The 20,569-nt window shown below is 40.8% G+C and overlaps 1 protein-coding gene across 3 annotated transcripts in view; it reads right to left on the bottom strand.

The window, feature by feature from the left end:
• Positions 1 to 20,569, bottom strand: part of DAAM2 (dishevelled associated activator of morphogenesis 2) — a 171,690-nt gene that overhangs the window by 28,243 nt on the left and 122,878 nt on the right. For all 3 annotated transcript variants that reach the window (XM_082757200.1, XM_082757202.1, XM_082757201.1), the window contains 2 exons: positions 14,829 to 14,936; positions 8,195 to 8,301 (listed from right to left, as the gene is read on the bottom strand). In XM_082757200.1, the coding sequence (XP_082613326.1) occupies positions 8,195 to 8,301; positions 14,829 to 14,936 (215 nt within the window). The remainder of the gene's footprint in view (positions 1 to 8,194; positions 8,302 to 14,828; positions 14,937 to 20,569) is intronic.

The following is a 20,569-nucleotide window of genomic DNA, read 5'->3' as shown; positions in this document are numbered from 1 at the left end:
CTTGGTAAATTCATTCTGTCAGCAGTCACAGATGAAAAAGGAACTGACAGCACAGAAAAGTCTGTACTTCATATCCAATATGAAACAAGCCTTAAAACCAAGATCTTATCCAAAGTATTAAAAATATATTATCCTTCCCATCTATTTCTGTCTATCTGTGTGCAATGAGTAGGGGTAATCAGTAAAAAGAAAACAGAGAATGAATTAAAAAATCCTCAAGGTCTCCACTTGAAATCCAGGGCATACCAGAACCAGTCAAAATTTGTGATAATAGAGAGGATGTTTGATAGTTTGCCTGAAGTGAACTTAGTAGTTCTCAGTGTGGGAGACAGCAAATAAATGTGCAAGCAAAAAAATCTGTCCTACCATCCCGAAACCCACAACACCCTCATCACTGACTAGCAGAGTAGGGCAGAACTGAATGAACTATAAAGAAAAGACTATCCACAAGAAAATCTCAATCTGGGGACCGAAACAGGAAAGTGTGAAAAGAAATATTTGAGGAGTGAAGTCTGCAGTCTCCATGGGGCTTCTACAATCAATATAATTAATTAACAGCAGAAAGAGAAAATACAAATATAAATGAGAGGCAGGCTGATGCATGAGCCAGAATGTTTTTGTCTTCTGTGTTAACAAATTCCATGTTGAAATTTCACATTGCTAATGCCATTTGGATGGAATCACATTTTTGGAACTATGTAAAAGCAAAAAAAAAAAAAAAAAACTTTATTTGTACAGACAGGAAATATTACTAAATCTGAGAAACTTAGAACATTTTAATATTGCCCAATATAACCAACAGCTGGAAACTAAAATATGAATCAGCAGACATTTAAAAGCTTTTAAATATTACACCTCTTAATTAATTACTTGCACTCTGTTCCTAACTAGTCATTTTGTCTGTTTTTGACAAGGAGGGCAAACTGATACCTTCTAAGTAAGATAAAGGCTACTGAATTTCCAGAAAACCTACGAAATCAGGCCATACTTGGATGAGATAGAAGGATCAGAAGTTTTACAGTGAAAGGCTGGAAACTTTTAGCTTTGAGTCATCAGTTTGATTCCGATCAAAACAACAAACCTCAGTACAAGGGCTTTTGCAAAAGTCCTACTGTCTCAATCAGAACTCCGAAGGGTTTCTTTTTGCTTTAATAATCATGAATTGTAAAGTCCATGGTTGTGTGACCCAGAGCTGATCAAACCTTATTACCACATGACGATTCAGAAGCATGTTGTTGGGTGCAGGCCTGGCTCCTAGCAGTCACGCATACACATGTCCAGACAATTTGGTGCCTACAGTTTGGAAAGTGTTACAGTGCACCTTTATTTTCCAGGATCTGGCCTTCACACAGCGGACATGTATCTTGTGACACAGGCACATAGCCTGTCAGAGGAGACACAACAGGCCAACTCATGAACGCCAGCATGTTGTGGTTTTTTTTTGTTGTTTTTGGTTTTGCTACTTTCACTAAAGTTTAAAAAAAAAGGGGGGGGGGAAAGGGTGAGTTTCATGGTTTTTTTTACGCAAATAACTCAAGCAATTATTACACTGATCACCCCTTACATCGAGCAAGTTCCTCTGTGTGTTTGGGGGTGCAGTAAACAAGACCAGCTAGAAAGGTTTGAGGCACATTAATACCACAGAAGGTGTAGCTCACATTACTGCTGATCTCGCTATTCTGTCCAGGAGCCTGAGGACTTCAGACTCCAAGCTTCTCTGTCTGCCGCCATTCATCACCACTAAATACACTTTAAAACATCATCTGTTCAAAAATTATTGAGAGCCCCAAGGACAGACAGTTATACAAACACTTTGATTTCTTGAATGATGCTGTGCCCTGCCATCTGGCTTGGATGGTTTAGCCCACAGTAGAGAGAATCAGAAAGCTTGCCAGCCCCCTGCTGAAAACAGTTTAACTTAGTCACTTACAGGCCTGTAATGGGGTCACAGTGCCTGCAGGTGTGCATCCTCAATTATTACCAATCCAATTACAAGTACAGAAGAATTTATGGCAAAGCAAGATTACTTTTCTGAAGCGGGCTTGTTCCTTGTTGGAAGCAGGATGCGTTTCAAGAGCTGCAAGCATCAATAGCACAAAACAGGGGTCTTCCCAGTAAAAACTGGCTGGAATACTGACCAAAGAGTTGTTACTCAAGTGATTCTTCATCTATTTTCAAAATCCATGCCCAGCCATGCAGTAGATCTTAAAGATGGCCAGTGGTAATGTGAAACACATGTGCTGCTTTAAACAGAAACAGGTGAACTGATTAAAGAGGAACCTAAAGCAGATGCATAAAATCTTTCCATTTAGAACTGAATAGAGGCATCCCTCAGAGCCTAAAACTCACGTGGGACAGACATCAAGTTAAAGTGGAACTATAGCCCAGAAATTTACACTATAGAAATTACATTTCAGTAATTCCAGGATCTATTGGAAAGCCTGCAATGACTTTCTTACAAGGTTTGCAGATCCAGGCTCTCTTCCTCCAGCTGCTGGAGATGACTCAATTCAGAACAATGTACAATCCAAGCTGTATTCTCTCTGCCTCACACTTCTTAACCAAATCAGGGATCTAACTCAGGAAGCAAACGTGACCAGAATAAAATACTGTGGCCCTTTCCTCAGTTGCAACACATTCATTCATTGACAGTGGTTTTGTTTAACACTGACCTGATGCTGGTCAGATGAGCAACAAAAAGGATCTTTACAGAGAATGCTCCCTCCTTCTCCCCTTACCCATACATCTGGTGGCAGCGTATGGAAGTCCAACTGCTTGAGTCATCTTCAAGCAATGTTAAAACTCAACAAGTACCAAATAACTTCTGATATGGTACTTAGCCTGCCTCCCTCTATCCCCTCCGGCTTCATAAATAATCTCTATTGACTCTGCAGAGTAATTCATCACTAATCTCCCCAGGACACCTCGGCTGATTTAACACCAGCTTCACTTGCAGACATCAAGTGGTTTATTGTTTCATCCTCTCGGAGAAAGCCGGCAGCCTGACTCTGAACATGCCTGGGAGACATGTTGCAGTTTTACATCAACTTCCCTTACAGACATCCAGCACTCGCTCATTTTTCCTTCTTAAATATACCCATTGATTTAAGTCACAGTAACCTCCCCCCTTCATTCCTCCCTCCCATGGGTCAAAACAGAATATTTGTCGCTCATTAACCATCTAGCCCACAGAAGAAAATGTGAGTCACTTCATGGGTTTGTTCCTTGGATCTTGCTTAGCTTTTGAGAAAGAAGTGTGGCTGCCTGCTACCAGAGAGCCCTGAATCTTGTTGCAGCTACATTAATATCCCATACCACATGGATTGCATTCCCACTCTTCCTTTTTCTTTGGAGAAAGGGACTGGTTGTCATTTACTGAGACCATTTCCTCTTCTAACTGAACTGAACCACAGTGCTTCCAAAGATGCTAGCAGTAGTAGTTGTGACGCTGCTGCTTGTACAGAGGGCAGCAGTGAAATAGCCCTTGCCCCTTCCTCATGCATGAGCATGATCCCACACACATGCACATACTTAGCTGTATCCTAAAGCCAGTTTGTACGGCTCATCCAAATCTTAGCTTTTGCTGACTGCAGACTTCTCCATCTCCACAACTCATTTCGCACAGTCTCCTAGTTAATTCGCTCCCAAACTTTGGGACACGAAGCTTCTCTAACTCCTGAGCTCTCCTAAGGTCCTGTATGACTGCCAAGCTGCATGCTGATGTTAAATAGCTACCTTCTGGGAATACTGTCTCTACTTTCAGAAGAAGCATTCAGGAATGTCAGGCTGTCAGGCTAGTCTAACTGCAAATTCACCCAGAAGATACTGAAGCCTTTTTTTTTTTTTTTCTTTTTTTTTTTTCTTTAGCACTTCATTGTGAAAGTATTTTGCTAAGTGCATAAAGAAACAGGCCTTTCTTTTACTCCTTCAGAGAAAGCTCATGAGTGGCAAAGATACTTTCCTTCCAAACACTCTCAGTTTCCTGCTGTGAAGGATCTGAGATGGCCATCTTTCCAAGCCAAGCAGAGCAAAGCAGGGACAAACTTGACAATCTCCAAATTACAGTGGTGTATTGATGAGACAGTGGTTCATCCTTTGTGACAGCCCTATGTACTGGTTCCTGGTCATGGTCTAAGACAGGACAGCATTGGCTGACGTGTTCAGTTTAACCCTGGGGTTTATCATACTCTGGATAGCAGTTAAAGTCATTTATTGTGGACATTTACTTAAAAACAAAAAAATCCTCCAGGAAACCAAGAAGTGGTGTTTATTGCCTAGTGTTTTTCAAGGCAGCACATCAAGGAACTGAACTGCTAAGTTCAATGACCTGTTTCTGCATCAGGATATGATCTGTACCCTAAACTACCATCATGCTTGGGATCTGCCTTGATATAAGGGTGAACAATGTATGGCCACATGGCAGAAAGGCACGCAGGGGTTGGGGGCACAGCAGAAGGAGCACATGGAGATTGGCATTGACTGAATAGCATGTACTGTTAACGTCTGAGCTGAAAGGGTTTAGAACTTGTGAGAAGGCAGAGCTCTGTGAGAAAAATACTCAGTCTCTTTAGTGTTCTGGTTGGAAATGATGCACTGGTCCCTTCTCCCTTACTGCTAGATGTTTGAATCAACAATCACGAAAGCCACAAACATTTAGTAAAGCTGCCTTCTAAGCCTGGTTCACAGTATCTAATGACTATGATATTCACATTTAAAACTATTTTTATGTAGTTAGATTGCGTAGCCTTCTCCTGCTACTATATTTATGACATTTTCCTAGCATTCCTACTGTTTCCAGCCTCTTGAGGAGGTTTCTGCTAACTAGCTGGGCCACAGGAATAACAAACACGTCTCAGAACAGCTTTGACATAATGATTTTGCTGGAATTCAAGCAAAATAACTTGTGCAAAAATGTTCCATAAATATACATTCAACCTCCATGTTCAACGTGAGCAATGTGTCTCACAGAACCAGAGCATTTCTCTTAGACGCATGCTATAGGCGTGTTCTGCAGAGAACATTTAAAGATGTGCTACAACAATAACACTAGAGCAGTGAAAATACTCTATGTTGCTTAAGTAATAGAGGGAGAGAAGCCATACTGGTGAGAGAGGTCAGAGAAATTTCCAGCTGTGAGGTGAAAGCAGGGAAGCACAGGGATCTGGGATGGCTCTTCCAGACCACACAAGTCTGACAGTAAATCTCCAGCCTGGTGGAAACTGAAGACATCAGGAAACTCATGAGGGATAGCAGATTTCCAGTGTGACAGAAATAACCGTATGTTGGAAACACCATTAAGAAAGCCAAACTCAAAGACGGTGGGTGCCTGGACTCACCACAGACAGATGGTTCCATGTCTTGGCTGAATTATAGCCTACTGGAAATAATGTGAGATCAACTGATCTTGTGCCTGTTCAAACCCTTACAGTTGGCCTATGGGACAAAGCTTGGTTCTGGGTCCATCAGACCCCACTGAACATGGACAAGTACATCCTTCCATTGAAGGAAAACTGAATGTTGTTATCAAATAGCTGAAATAAAGCTTTCTATAAAATAGAGATGAGAACAAGGAGGAGATCTTACAAATTCCAGTGTTAAGTGTCAGCAAAAATTAGCTAACAATTCAATTTTCATCTCATTTCAGCCTACCATGCTCCAGTCTCTCTGTGAAAGAAAAGCAAGAGACGTATATTTCTCACTCTAGCTAAGTTTTGGCTTGTTGGACCATATGAAATATGAGCTCTGCCTGACCCCTTCTAACACAGTGTTAGTAAAACAAAAACATTTGAGTAGTGGAGGGAAAGAAAACCCAACCCATGCAGCTATTTTACTTTAAAGGACACGACAGTTTAGTGTAAACAAAGGGGGAATAAACTACAGGGATAAATGCACCGTTAGAGTAAATTGGAAACAGCTGTTGGCAGATGCTATGGCAACCTGAATGCTGGAGCTCCAGCTCAGGGTTGCACAAACTCTCTTTGTTTGTCACCATTTTTAAATCTCTTCTCACTGTGTGTGTGCACACCCACAAGTGCATGTGTAAGGTGCGCTGCAGGAGAAGCAAGGACATGGCAGCAGCCAGGGATGGTTTGGCTGGGAGTGTCTTTCAGGGTTTAACCTAATGGAGGAGGAAGAAGTGGAATAATGAAAAAAAAATAATAAATAAGCTGCAAGGGGTCGAAGGAGTCATATAATCCTGTCAATTATTGTCTACGGCCAATCCTCCCAATTGCTATCTTTAACAATAGATCCACATAAGCAGAAACAGTAGTTAGAGGCATGAATACAGACAGAGGTGCAATTTTAGTTTCCAGTAATTTTTGCTCTTCTAGTTGCTTTGAAAGGGAGGTTTGGGAAGAAGTAGCAATCCTGTGCCAAGCTGTAAGATCTTTCAGATATCCTGGGTGTAACACTACCCATTACAAACATTAAATGATCTAAGCCAGTGATAGCCCTGCTGATGGGCCATTCCCATAGCATAGCACAGCAAAGCTAACAGGGTATGATGCAAACTGGCAGGATCCTTAGGGGCAGTGAGATCAGCCTCAAAATCTCCGTCATCCATGTTAGGCCTGCTAACAATAAGACCAGTATATTTCTTAGTGGAGAAGGTGGTGGACACAAAACACAGCTTTTCAGCTCTTGAGTCCAAACTAGCAACTTGAAGCAGACGGGTGTCATGGCACACCTGGAGTGACCACATGCTGTGTACCCTGAAGAGCAAGGCTAATGCTGCAAGGCCGCTTTTCTGGAGGCAACAGGGGGAAAGACAAAGCACAGGGACTGTCCTTTGTCTCTCTCTCACCGTTTAGAGAGGATTAGGCCAGATTTATATGGTGGAAGAGGTGATTGGTGACAAACATGTTGATGCCATCCGTACCACTTCTGTTCTGGGGATAGCAAATATTTAAAAATAAACATCTCGTGTCATAGCAAGTCATGGCGAGTCACCTTCCTGGATCCTCCTCAGCCCAGCCACTTGCACACACTACGTTACCACTCTAGGAAATGTTTCATGTGCTTACATGACTTAATCTGAACCCAGGCACACTTTCACAGGTCTGTCAAACAGCATGAAAATCCTGTTGCCCCCATACCTTCAGCATCCCTCTGCCTGAGTCTGCAGACAGCTGCCAACACCAGCAAAGACATGTGTTGGCAAATACTGCAGGGAGAGAAATGTAAGCCTTCTCTCCTTGCTAGTTTGGATGGCAGGGGTCCTGCTGACATGCAGGCTAACGCCACATAAGTAGCATAATGAGAGAGCCTCCATGGTTTTCACTAAGCAGTGGAAAGAACATATTCCAAACCTGGTGGTCGGGCTGCAACTTTGTTTTTAACTGTTACTTTGCTAGAGCAGACAAGCAATCACATGAAACTGTATTTTCTGCTGATCAGTTAAACTGTTAACTTGTGCAGTACTGTCACAGGTTTCCCAGCACCTGTCACCAGCCTTGCTATCCTTTCTCTGGCAGAAAAAGCAACCTTCTTGGGTGGATCAGTGCCTGCACAAATTTGCTGCTCAGTGACATCCAGCCCAGTACTCTTGTTGGTAGAAAATCATGAAAACCCTAGAGAGCTCTGATGTCACAACATTTTAAGACATTAGAGTCATTGCAGGAGCATGCAAAGACAGATCATGGTTTCCAAAGCCTACCTTGCAAATACAAGACCTAATTCTTGAATATCTCTTCTTACATTTATCATCTTTCCCTTGAAGTGCCAAAAATAACAAAGACGAACACCACTCTCAACACTGCTGTATTCCAGGGAGATGCTCACATTAACATTTAGAAAACAACATGTAGAACAAGCAGAGCCAAATGACATACTAAAAGCGTGGGGGACACATCACGTAGAGTGAAGTAGAAGCACTGCCAAGCAGCTGCTTTCATCTGCCTATAAGTATTGACAGTTTTCTAGTGATGAGTGTTCAGATAAATCCTGGTGTCTATGTTTATCTGTTCAATGCACAAAATGTGTATGTGAATATGTGTGTGTGTAGTAAGAGAGCTAACACTTCACCAAAGGCATGTGCTTTTATCACACTGCAAGAGAGGTTTGTCTGAAGTGCAACAGGTATTAGACAGCAGGTCTAGGTGAGAAAAGAACATGTCCATTTGTTAAATTTCATTCCCTCTTGCCTCTACATTGACCACAGCACATGCTGTGAGCTAAGGCTCGGCACACTTACTTGGAAAGGAGAATGACACAATTCTGGGCCCTCCGGCCATCAATCACAGAGAGCTCTTTCACCTTCCGTGTGGAGAGGTAAAGGTCTTCTGTTGAACCCATCTCTTTCTGCATATAATTCAAAAGGGGGGAAAACAGTCAGTATCATGTTTTTTCCTTATCTACTCACTCAACATTGATAGATTTAGCTGAGTGTGATGAAAAAAAAACAAAAAACACAAAACACAACATCCCAACTTGAGAAAATCCACCCACATGGTGAGAAAAGGAGACAGGAAGGCCAGAAGACATGTAAGCAGAGCTTGTATTACTAGACAAACAGAAGTAACTCATTAAAACCTGTAAGATCATCTTTGACTGAAAATACTGGACCTGATTCCAACCTATTGGACTCATCTACTTGTATTATTATACTCATCACTTGTATTATTATGGTGTTCTGGTGTAAAATTAGGGTGACAGGAAAATTGGGCACATGATGGTAAAGCCCACTGGTGTCATAGCATATCCTTCTGTGGATGTTTCCTGCAGAGTTTACACAGCAGTTTTGAAAGGCTGCAGCCCTATGAGGAATAAAGCTCCCACCGTCTCTTAAGGCTGCCACTGGGCCAGTCCAATCCATATTATGCGGGAGATGCAAACAGTAGGACAAGATGGCATTTATCTTACAAATGTATTTTACCAAAAGGTCAAAATCTACATGAGAACTAGCCTCTCTTTTAAAATGAATTAATACCATTAATCATGAAGAAACTACCTTTTCCCAAAGTTTTCTATATATCCCTGTTGCCAAACTCACCACTTGGGAAAACCCTGGAAAATCCCAGTCCAAAATGTTTGACATAGAACATAAAAACTAACTGCAGACCCAGTCTGACCATCCAGAAATCTCTGACTCCTTGTCCTGCCTACGTACCAGACTCAGGACTTTTGTTTCATTTCCAGAGATTGGCTTTCTGTAGTTACTTTGAGTGTCTTTTAACACCATTCCTTAAACGGAGTAGAGATAATGATAAAAAGTGGTAATCCTCGATAATAGCTCCCTTGTAACCAACAGAGAAGAGGAAATTGGAAACAGGACCATTTTTATCTTCCCAGCTAGCAGCTGCTGGAACCTCTTCAAAAATGCATTTTCATGATACCCATATTGTCATTGCTTGAGATTTTGAAACTAATGAGTATAATCCAGCTTTGAATGCATCCAACAAGCTAACAATCTCTCTTCTTTGTTAGGACATAACAGCAAGCATGCTGGGTCAGACCAAGAGGTCCATCTACCCCGCTTTCCCATATCTGAGTGGGATCAGCAGCAGACACCCGTGGAAAGATGTAAGACCATGGCAATCATGGAATTCCCAGCATTAACTCCCAGGACTGAAAGTTCTGCAGTTCAGGCCTTCCTTCTGTTAGTGTCTGATTTAGTTACTAACTCCTAATATGATGTTTTTGAACGGTTTATTACTCTCCTGATTAACCCACTTCAAAATTCTTTTTTATGCAAATATTTAAGATGTAAATGTAAGCCATAGAGAGATTCATACTGTTACTTGTCATTTGAGTTCATGCTACAACCAGCTACACTCAGCTTGTGTTGCTACTGGATATACAAAGGATTCATACAACAGACAACTGCATGCAAATGTGTTGCAGTGAGCCACCACCAATATTAAGCAGCACTGATAAGCAGGTACAGTGCACCACCTTAAGACACACACACTATAGGTCTGCTGGAGGTACCCAATGTGTCTAGCTTGGCAGAAAAAAAAATGCATCTCTATGGGATACATCAAATAGTGTTTCTAAGAAAGGAAAAGTTGAGCATTTGACAAGTTTGTTATTTTTGAGGAAAACTAACAAAAGCAAAGAGCAGTGCACCCTCAGGATGTATTATCTGATATGCAGAGATGTCAGGGGAATAGGGCAATAAGCAGCTGTTGAACAGTGAGAGGTAAGAAAGGTAGGTCTGTACTTTGCTCCTGGTTTAAAAGCTTCACTGCCCCTCACTGGCTAGTGTTTGCAGACAAGCACAACTGGTTACCATTATTCAGCACCCATCCCAAGGAAAAAAAAATTAAATAAAATTTCAGGGCTTGTCTACGCACTGTGTGTGTGTGTGTGTTCAGATGGTTTCCCCTAAAGCCATGTAACGGGGATTGGTGTAACAGTCTCCATCTCGTTTCAATTCCCCAGCCCTGAAGGTTCAACAGAGATGAATACCTGAACTATTCAGACATGGCCCACTCCTTGTGACCAAGGATTGGGCTGGTCTCATCTAAAAATATATTCTCTTGAACTCATATTGAGGAGAGGGATATTTATAGACACTTGGAGTTATGTGTAAGCAAAAGCAGATGAAGCCTCAGGTTTTACTGAAGCCAGATTTCAAATTTAGCTGAAGGAAAACAGATTACATATGGACTATCTGCATTTTCTTAGACAGAAAAAGAGGAGCAAGGGGGCAGTAGTGACCAGCTTTTGTGAGATAAGTCAAGCACGCAAAGCAAGAACAGTTGGAGCTGCTGTCAAGCTAATAGACAACATCCCTACATTTTATTCCATCTTGCTTTACCAACTTTCCATGTGGACTAATATTGTGTTATATGCTTCAAAGAGTATTTCAGATTTGAGATTTTAATTGCAAATTCAAAGATCAGCTAAAAAATTCACTACTGATATGACTAGACATATGGGATACATTTCTCATACTGCTGTACTGTTTCAAATACAATTTGAGTTTGGTGAACTGCAGAACATGTGGTCTGGTACCACAGCAGTATGCTAGGTTTCAGTAATTGTCAATACTTTTGGAACCATTTCTATCACTCTGACTTGCTTCATGGTGCACATTGCCATGATGATAACCCAGGTTCATGACCCAGATCATATCAGCCTCCTCCAGTGGCAGAGGAAACTTTCTAGATACAGTTTCCTGAGCACTCACAGTGAGGACTGCTTTCTTATAAAGACATGAGGGATGACATCTGAAAAATCCCTTATGAGAGTGTTGCTCTTCCCAAAAGTTCTCCCACAAATTTTGCTTAAGATGATGAATAAAGTGAGAGGTAGCCAGTTTGAAGACACACTGGCAGTCTGATATCTCTGCATCATCTAAACACTATTTCAATCTTGCACTGAACTCTCTGAGGCTTTCAGCAATCCTAAATGTGGTAGGTTTCCCTCTAGTCTAACCCTTCTGCTCCTCTCAGTTGGCACAAATCCTTTTGTCCAACTGAAGTACATCCTTGTTCTACAGAAAGAAAGATTTTCTTCATCAGGAAGCCTGTGGCTGGTGAACACATCTGAAGACTTCAGTCGTGTCCAAAGCAGATGCACCAAAGATGGGAACAGTGGGAATGAAGGCTGCCTTACAACCCCTTTGTTCTCCACTGGAGAAATTATTATCATGGTTAAAGAAGAGTTCACATTCACATCTCCTCTGTCCTTGGTCTTTTTGCCCAGGATCATCAAAAAGAGAACTACAGAGACATGGGCAGAAAGCACAATGAGGTTATAGCTAACTGAAAGAAAGGAACTATGTCTTCCTATTGCAGAGCTGATACAACCAAAGGATTATTATTTTTTTTAATTTCTATTTTATTTATACTTTCCTCAACTAGAAAACAGCAGTGCAAGGACATATGAAAAACTGGCATGAGACGAGGCATGATCCTGTAACAGTGCGGTGCAGTGCTTGATCTTCCCAAGCACTAAGAGAGGATCAGAAGGCAGACAGTGATACTCACCTGCTTACAGGAGGAGGGGTTAGTTAGCAGGTCCTATGCAGGCAGCAGCCACAAATAACAAAGAAGGAAACATGCCAAGAATCAGTCACAGAGAAGGATACCAAGTTTAACAAGGCAGCTGAATTTAGACACATACTGTTTTCTAAGAGAATAAAATGCTTAGCAAGTAATACTGGGCCAGATGGTTTAAAGGTATTTCAGCATTTCTTTGCATATTTTAAATCAGCAGGTGTTAGGGAAATAAGAGTTCTTGGTCTTTTCAGAAAAGAATAAATTTGGTCTCCAAACCATAAATCTCTTAGGTCTCGAAACATTAACTACGATAATGCTTAAATACCTTTACAAATCTAGTCCAGAGCCTTACTGAAAGAACTGCCAAGGTTAAAAATCAAGGGTCAGTTCTCCTCTCCTGATGCAGAGGCACAGTTTGCCGTTAACAGTAACAACTTGTTTCAATAGCACATTATACCCTTTAACAACTTATAGCCAACAACTTATAGCCAAAAGCACTCTGTAACCACTAAAAAAATCTTACAGCACCACTGGGTAACAAACACCAACTGTTTCATAACTTATTTTGTACTCCAGGAAAACATCAAATATACTGAATCAAAAGGTCGATATTACACAGTCAGATTGGAGCAAAGTCAAAAGACAAGTTTTAAGAACTCTTGGTCCAGTATTCTGTATGCTGGACAATTTTGGTTTCCCTGATAGGCACCCAAAATGACACACTGGGCTTGAGAGAGGAGAAAAGATCCTTTGACATTAAAAAAAAAAATGACGAAGAAAGAAAAGAAGCTGTTTAATATAAATGAAACTGAAAAAATATGAAGATCATGTTAATAGCAGCAAAGAAAGAAATGTCTTTATTTGAATTCGTTCAACATTTCAGATGTAAAAGAGCAGAGTTTTGCATTGACATTTTTCTTTATAGACATTTGGATGAAGCTTAAAAGTCACAAACCCAGGGTAAACACATACTTGGCCAGAGTGGTATATTTAAAGAAAGAAAAGAGGAGAGAAGACTATGTGTGAATCAACTGGAAAAGTTCTCATAAGAATTTGATTCAAAAGCAATTTTGGTTGCCTGGACTTAAAATTAAAAAAAAAATAAATAATGAGGATTTGTTGATTGGAATCCAGTTCACTTTGGAGTAAGTATGGATGAAATAGGAAGTATAAATTAAAGTAGTAACAATGGAATATTTAAGGAAAAAATTAGCAGTGTCAAATCAGAATGAAAGATGGAAAGATGGAAAGGTGGCAATACACTTAACTACATAAAAATATGATGAGCTTACACAAGTGACACTCCAGCATCTGGAGTCACTGTCATAAAGTGTGCTTAATAAGGATTGAAGAGGACTCTTCTGAGACTCATGGAGGTCACTGATGATGGCTCTGTTCCAGTGGGAAGATTTAGGTTTAATGTCTGTTTAAGGTCAGCTTTACTTATGGCTGAATAGGCCAGGCTACTTTGCAGTGGTTGGTTATACATCCATTAATGTTTTGCTTCTGAGAGTCTGCAGACCAGGATGCCTTTGGCTTTGGATTTTGGAGACCAAAGGAGGCAAAGCTTTGGGAGGTTGTTTCTAGTGAGGAAACTGAAATGTTTGCACCTGAAATGGCATGTGTTGACACAAAACCACTACATTGGAATGGCACCTTCATGGTTGCTCTTGTGCACAGATGGTAGTCAGGCTACTTGTGTGACTCCTAGGAGCTCACTGCCGTAACTAAGCTGTAGGCAACAGGGTCTAATCCCAGTGCAATTTTCTGTGCCTTTCTTTCCCTCTGTGAACCAAGTTCTTATTTCAATGAATGGGATTCACAGGCTGAGAAAGAGAGGGACCCACAGAAACAGCAACAGCTATTTGCAGGAGCATAAGAAATTAAATCTCATTGTACAACGTTCACATTAGGATGCTTATCTGGATGGTTGTAAGATAGTAAATCAGAAGAGTTGTTCATTAGTTATTTATTATGGTCATTGAATTAGACAGGGAAAAAATGAGAGAGATAAAGAAAGGACCAGATGGAAAAGTCCAAAGACAAGGGTTTTGCGTGTTAATTCTAAGGTACTGAATAATTACAATGAAGTTACCATCATCACTGTAGAGCTTAATCATAAAGGCTGTTTATGGCAATTATGTCTGTGTCTTTTCCTAAAATTCCAAAGCAATGATCTGATTCCACAGAGTAGCAAAGATTGAATTTCTCCAAGCACATTCCAAAAACAAATGAAAGCTGGGGGAGTTCAGGGAATGCAAGTACAATCCCTCTCCTGCTAAATTTCATTCAATGGAGATAGATGGATTGAAGGTGACTTGCTTTCCAAGAAAAAGAGGAGGGAAAAAAGACATTCTAATAAATGGCTACTTTTAAAGCATGCTGTTTGTATTATAATCTCTCATTCAGACAGTTTCTGTCACCTAGCCAGTTGGATCAGTTGGCTGTTTAAGAAACAAAGATATACAAAGCAAAAGACAGCTAATGCAGTCACCTTGCTTCAGTACTTGGGCAACTACAGACTTTTTCCTTGGGAAATAGAGAAGTAGAAAGATATGAGAGAAATAAAAAGATGGCTAGTAAGCATGAATGTAAAGCTCAGGAGCTGTTGGAAGCCAGTGGCTGCTGAGGTCAAACTGAGCATTACCTGTTGGGGATTGTTGTCTCAGAGCTGTCTATTAGTATTAAGATAACTGAAGGTTATACTCTGCCCACTGTATCCTCCCATCTTCTTTTGATGTTGTCATTTTTTAAACAGTGACAGAACAGCAAATAATGCAGCCTGACTGCAGGTGGGCAGTAATCCAAATCACTGTAATAAGTGTTCCTTTCTCCTCCAGAAATTCAAGGAAGACAAGGTACGGAAAAGTCCACCCCTACCTGGTGTCTCTGATATGCTGAGAACATCTTTTCAAAATCTTCTAGATCCAGCACCTTGAATGCCTTTAAATCATCAATCTCATTCCAGATTGTGCCATGGATCCTCTCCTGAAAGAAAAGGATGTATTTTAATGAGATAGCAAAACCTTTTAGCTAAGCACATCCAATGCCATTTTGGTGTTGCTGGGTTTTGTTTTGTTTTTTAAACATTAGTGTGAAAAAATAGCCTGAAAAATCATCACAGCAAGCCTCTGATGAAAGGCCACATTCTAAGTCTAGCAGACCATATCTCAAGCAATATCCATGATTCTACAGTAATTTTTCGTTCAGGACTGACCATCTCTTTAACACAATGGTTATGGTCACATGAAAGAAGTGTCATTATCACGAAGAAAAAGCTCAGGAAGGACACTAATGTATGACAAACCCAAGACATGTATTCCCATCTGCAAATTTTGCCAGGTTCTGGTGCAAACCCCAAAGGGTGTGTGGTTTCTGCCTGCCTGCTAAAGTAATTTAAGATTTTATTTTACTTTTAAGGCCCTGAGTCTTTGAAGTCAAATTGTTTCCTGTTATGTGATCTCTCCTGTTTATCTGAGTTCTTTTTTGACTCATGCACAAGCTATACCCAGATGTCTGAGAGAGCATCATCCACACTAATTGGAAATATGCAAAAGCACAGACTCCTCCTTCAATTTTGCTGTTCACCAGCCCTGGACCAAATAAGCTCTTATAATACAAGTATTATCTAATCATAAAATCATAGAATCACAGAATGGTTTGGGTTGCAAGGGACCTTACAGAGCATATAGTTCCAATCCCCCCGCCACAATTAGCAGTCACACTAAGCTAAGAGAGGATTTGGGGTCTCCTGTTGATATTCTCAGGACAGATGTCCTTGCCAGAAAAGAGGACACAATGATTGAGCTACTTTCTCCTTCCTGGTGACTGTTAAGGTGCATATGGAGTGGGATAAGTTTTGGGCAAGTACCCATTCAGAACAGGGTTCATTCACACCCATTCAGGACTCTTCACACCTGACCACACTGTCTTTCAGTTCATTTAGTTAATAAAGTGTACATTTAATGTATACTTTATTAGCTGGAAAAATAAGGAAGGTGTTGATTAAAAGAAAAAGAGAAAGGACAGAAAAGATTGTAAAGAGACCTAAGCAAACCTCAGGAGATGAAAAAACATCAGAACACCGGTGGAGAGAAAGCCAGGAACAGCAAGCAATGGCAATGAAACCCTCACACAGGCTCCAGCTCTGAAGTACCTGACTTGCACCTACACAGCAAAGTGCATTAACACTTCATTATCAGAACTAATTAGGAACAGGCTCTACTTCCCATTCACAGTCATCAAAGGAATGAGGGAAATGTGCTAAGCCACAAGGCTCAAGGAGTAAGGAAAAAACATCTGATGAGAAAATGAAATGAGGGGGAAATAAAAGTGTGAAGTGTTCTGGAGGAAATTCCTGGCGGAGCAGACACTGTGGAGGAAAACCAACACCCTCCCTCCAGAGGCAGCCTGTGAGTGCCCGAGGGGAGGGAGGGCGGGCTGTCTGGCTGAGATTGCTGCAATGCTGTTTGCAGTGAGAGTGTGTGCTAGATGGGAGCACATACCCCTGAATAGGCTCACCAATATCTTTGTATCACTCCTTGCAATCAGTGTGGCTCTCCTTTCCATAAAAGCAAAAACATGACCCTGTGACTACAATACAACAAACAAGTTTGGGAAGCTCATCTCAGCTAAAGAAATATGAGACAAAGTTAATTTTTGTTTTATCCTAATGTTGGCTTCTACTGCCAGTCTCAGCCAGAAGCATCCAGGCTGGGTGTTCAATCTCACTTGGTTTCCAGGCTGGCCTTATAAACCTTGCATTATAAATCCTAAGGGATGTATTTGAACTTGGGAATGTTTCTCTGAGTTCCTCCCTGTTTCAGATTGTCCCATCAAACACTGAGATGGAAAAATATATCTTGAGGGGAGCCAGTGGTCAGAAATTCATAGAATCATTAAGGTTGGAAAAGACCTCCAAGATCATCTGGTCTAACCATCACCCTTATCACCAATATCACCCACTAAACCATGTCCTTAAGCACCACGTCCAACCTTTAAAGGCTCTGGACCTTCTTCAGGAACCATCCATAGAGTTGTTATTGGGACAGAACCCTGGGGATGCCAAGAGCTACGTGCTGTGTTTGGCAGGCACCAGGAGCTGTATGCTGTGCTTGGATGTGACTCAAGCGACAGCTACTTATGAGAGTCTTGCCCATCTACCTGTCAGGCTGGAAAGCCCTCATGGGAGTGAAGTTTCCCCATGAATGGCAAGACTGATGAAAGCACTACAGAATGGGCTGGTCTTACTGGATTGCAGAGGTGCCTGAACAGGCAGTTCTGAGACTCACAAAGGGATCGCAGAGAGTGGTTCTTATCTGTATCTTCCAGAAAAAAAAATGAACCAAGGAAGTTAAAATGATTCCTGTTTCATTCATATTCATTTTAAGACTTGGGTTAAATCTGATCCCATATAAGCTAGTTTGTGTGCTACATAAAGCATGAAGACAAAACTCCAAAGCAGCACTCATTGCAATGGTGTGCACAAACAGAACTTTGACCCAAGAAACCCTACTTAGTACTTAAAAAATAAGTTAACTAGTCCAGTCAAAGAAAAACTTAGGCAGGCATAGGTATAAACAACCTTTGCTTGCAATGGGATTGTCCTTTCTATTTCTATCCTAAATTCTGCCCTTGAAAACTTTGTTGTTCTTGCCAGATAATTTCCTACACTGACCTCTTCCTACTCAGTTATGGATTAACTGGCTGATTGTGCCTTGTCATCAGCCAGGAGAGACTGAGAGTTATAGGAGAAACAGACTTGTGTAACATGGGTGCTATGATAAATGATTCCCTCAACACCAGAAAGAATACTTATGGTCCCTAACTCAAAGTTTTAAAATGAAGAAAATTCTTATTTCTTCTTCCCTTTCTTTCTTCCTCCTTAAAAAGGAAAAAAGAGAGGTCACTTAATCAACATGCTTTCTCCCATCTTTATGTATTTATTTACGCATTTGTTCATTCAACAAGTCTACCAAGACCTGTGGTTTCTCTGCTTTGCAAAGCCTTGGCCCATTTTAAGAAACACACCCTCTGAACTACTTTTCCCAGAGTTCTATCGAAATGGTAGTACATACTAGTTAAGGAAATATCTTATTTTCAGAACAATTATTTACAAGACATTTGCTCCATCAAGTTGAAGTTTTGGTAAGTTGCATTTAATAATTAGCTCACTGGAGCTGCTACAATTGTTATTCCACCTTTGTAATGAAGCACAATTTGTGGACAAAACAATGAAGATTAGAGAATAGGAGTGCTTCTAGGAGCTAGAAATCATATTAAGCTATCCTCTGCTACATCCAATGGATGATTTTATTTACCCTGAAGAACAAATAATGATACTCTGCAGCAAGTCATCAAAATCCATCATGACTCAACAACCTCACAGAAATGTGAAAGCTAACAGTACTTTGGGTCAGCCTTTCATTTATCCTGCAGGGCCAGAGAAACCATAGAAACTATGTGTGTTCTGCAAATACTGAACCAGACAATCTCCAAATGTTTGTAAATTTAAACCACCAAAAAGTGTAAAACCTTAGAATTTTGATTCATAATTCCATTATGTATCTGAAAAAGGATGTTCAAGGCCAGTTTGGATGGGGTCTTGGGCAACCTGATCTAGTGGGTGGCATCCCTGCCCACGGAAGGGGGGTTGGAACTGGATTATTTCTAAGGTTCCTTTCGATCCAAACCATGCTATAATTCTAAAATTTCTTTCTTGATATCAGATCCTTTTCTCAATGGAAGAAAAATCCACTGTGTACAAAAATTGGATTTCTGGCATCTTTGTTAACCGAGACAGCTGTTTTATCTCAGTGTAGGACTGGGCACCACCAAGGTTATTACGAGCAGCTTCACACAGAGATCTTGTAGGAATCTTTCCATTAAGTTTGAATTTCTGACAGAAATCCTGTATCATTGTCTGCTGTGATCCTCAGGCTGTTTAAAGGAAGAAAGTTCCAGAAATCAGAATAATCAATAACATTACACGCACAAGTTCACCCAGGTCTGGATCATTTGCTGGAGTCATTACCAGCCTGTCTCATAATGGGATATTTCTTCTCTAGCCATGAGATAACAAGCACCACAGTGGACGGTTGACTTGGATCACTTTGACAACTTCAAATTAATATGTTTATGTTTATTAAAGAGTTAATTATATGAATCCATAGTTCCAGAGTGCTTGAAGCCACTCCATTGTTTGGATGAACCATAAATGTCTGGACCCTGTTTGATCTTGGGTGTTATGTAAAATCTGGGCTGGGAGAGCAAACTCTACATTCTGTTTAGAAACAAAGACAGGAATCTTTCCAGGGCATTACAGTAGTTACACTGCAGTATCTTTTTCTTGAAAAACAGAGATCCTTGGCACCAGCAGTACTCTAGTGCTGTATGAATGGAATTCACAGACAATGCTACAGTGCTGTATGAATGCAGCTATGGTGTGGAAGGGCTTAACCAGAATTCAGCCCACGTATGCATCTAAACGGCTTTGCCACTGACCATCAGCTCATATCAAAGCTAGTACAAAATCTGTAATTCCCAGAAGAAATTAGTGGGTTTTTGGAGTTTCCTTGTTAGAAGCATGAATACTTTCCAATCAAGCTCTTTCTAATTGTACCCATGGGAACTGCGGACAATCTGTTATTGTCAACTGCTAAGAGTTAGAATATATTTGATCATTCTTGTAACGCCCAGCAGATCAGTCCTTTCCTTCCTAAAACAGTACTGGCGCTGGGGAAAAAAAATAAAAATCACATCAATTGCCCCAGAGAATAGCCTTGATTCCTCTGCTAAGAAAGTATACCATGGACAAATCCCTCGTGGTCAGCCTTATTCACGCTCATCTAGGACTCTGTCAGCTTTCTTTCACTCCACGGACAGAAAGGGGGTCAAAATCACGTGGGCTGCCTCAGTCAGAGCATCATCTTTTTACTACACAGCTTAGGATAGAGAGCCTGCACTAACTACTTTGAGAAGGGTGGGCACAACGGGATGCAAAGAGCTGAATAACATACTCGATCTGGCTACAGCCCTAAGTGCATGTGCAGCTCTGTTTCCAGCACTAGGTCACTGCACCCTGCTGTGTTGCATGGTGGAAGCATACCCTTAACTTTGCTATCTGGACCAGCTTTTAAAGATAAAGAAAAACATGGTATCAGATGTATTTTTTCTCAAACTTTTTTGTGGGGAAAACTTGCATCCATATGAACTGGAAGTTAAGCACTACCATGAACCAAAATAATATAATATTATTATATAATATTATAATAATATTATAAAATAATACTATGCACACTTCCAGGCCTCGGTTTCCCCATGCTCAAGAACTGGAGATATGCTGCTGCCCCCCGCCAGTATGCTGGTTCTGAGTCTTTATTACTTTATGTATGGCTACTTTGACAGTTCAGGAGAACATCGTTAAAGTGCTGCAATAGAAGAGAAATGCAAGATGAGGCTATCTGACCTACTCATGACTTTGTACCCAGAAAATTCATAACCACGTGAACAGAAAATGAGTGCCTTGTACTGAAGCAGGGAATCCAGGATAACTGATGAAGGTGGACAAAATCCAGCACCTTCTCCAGCAGACAGCGGAATTATTTAACGCCATAACAAAG

The sequence above is a fragment of the Aythya marila genome (assembly GCF_965140915.1).
Source record: "Aythya marila genome assembly, chromosome: 3".
NCBI classification, from domain to species: domain Eukaryota; kingdom Metazoa; phylum Chordata; class Aves; order Anseriformes; family Anatidae; genus Aythya; species Aythya marila.
This window is presented reverse-complemented; position numbering and strand designations above follow the sequence as displayed.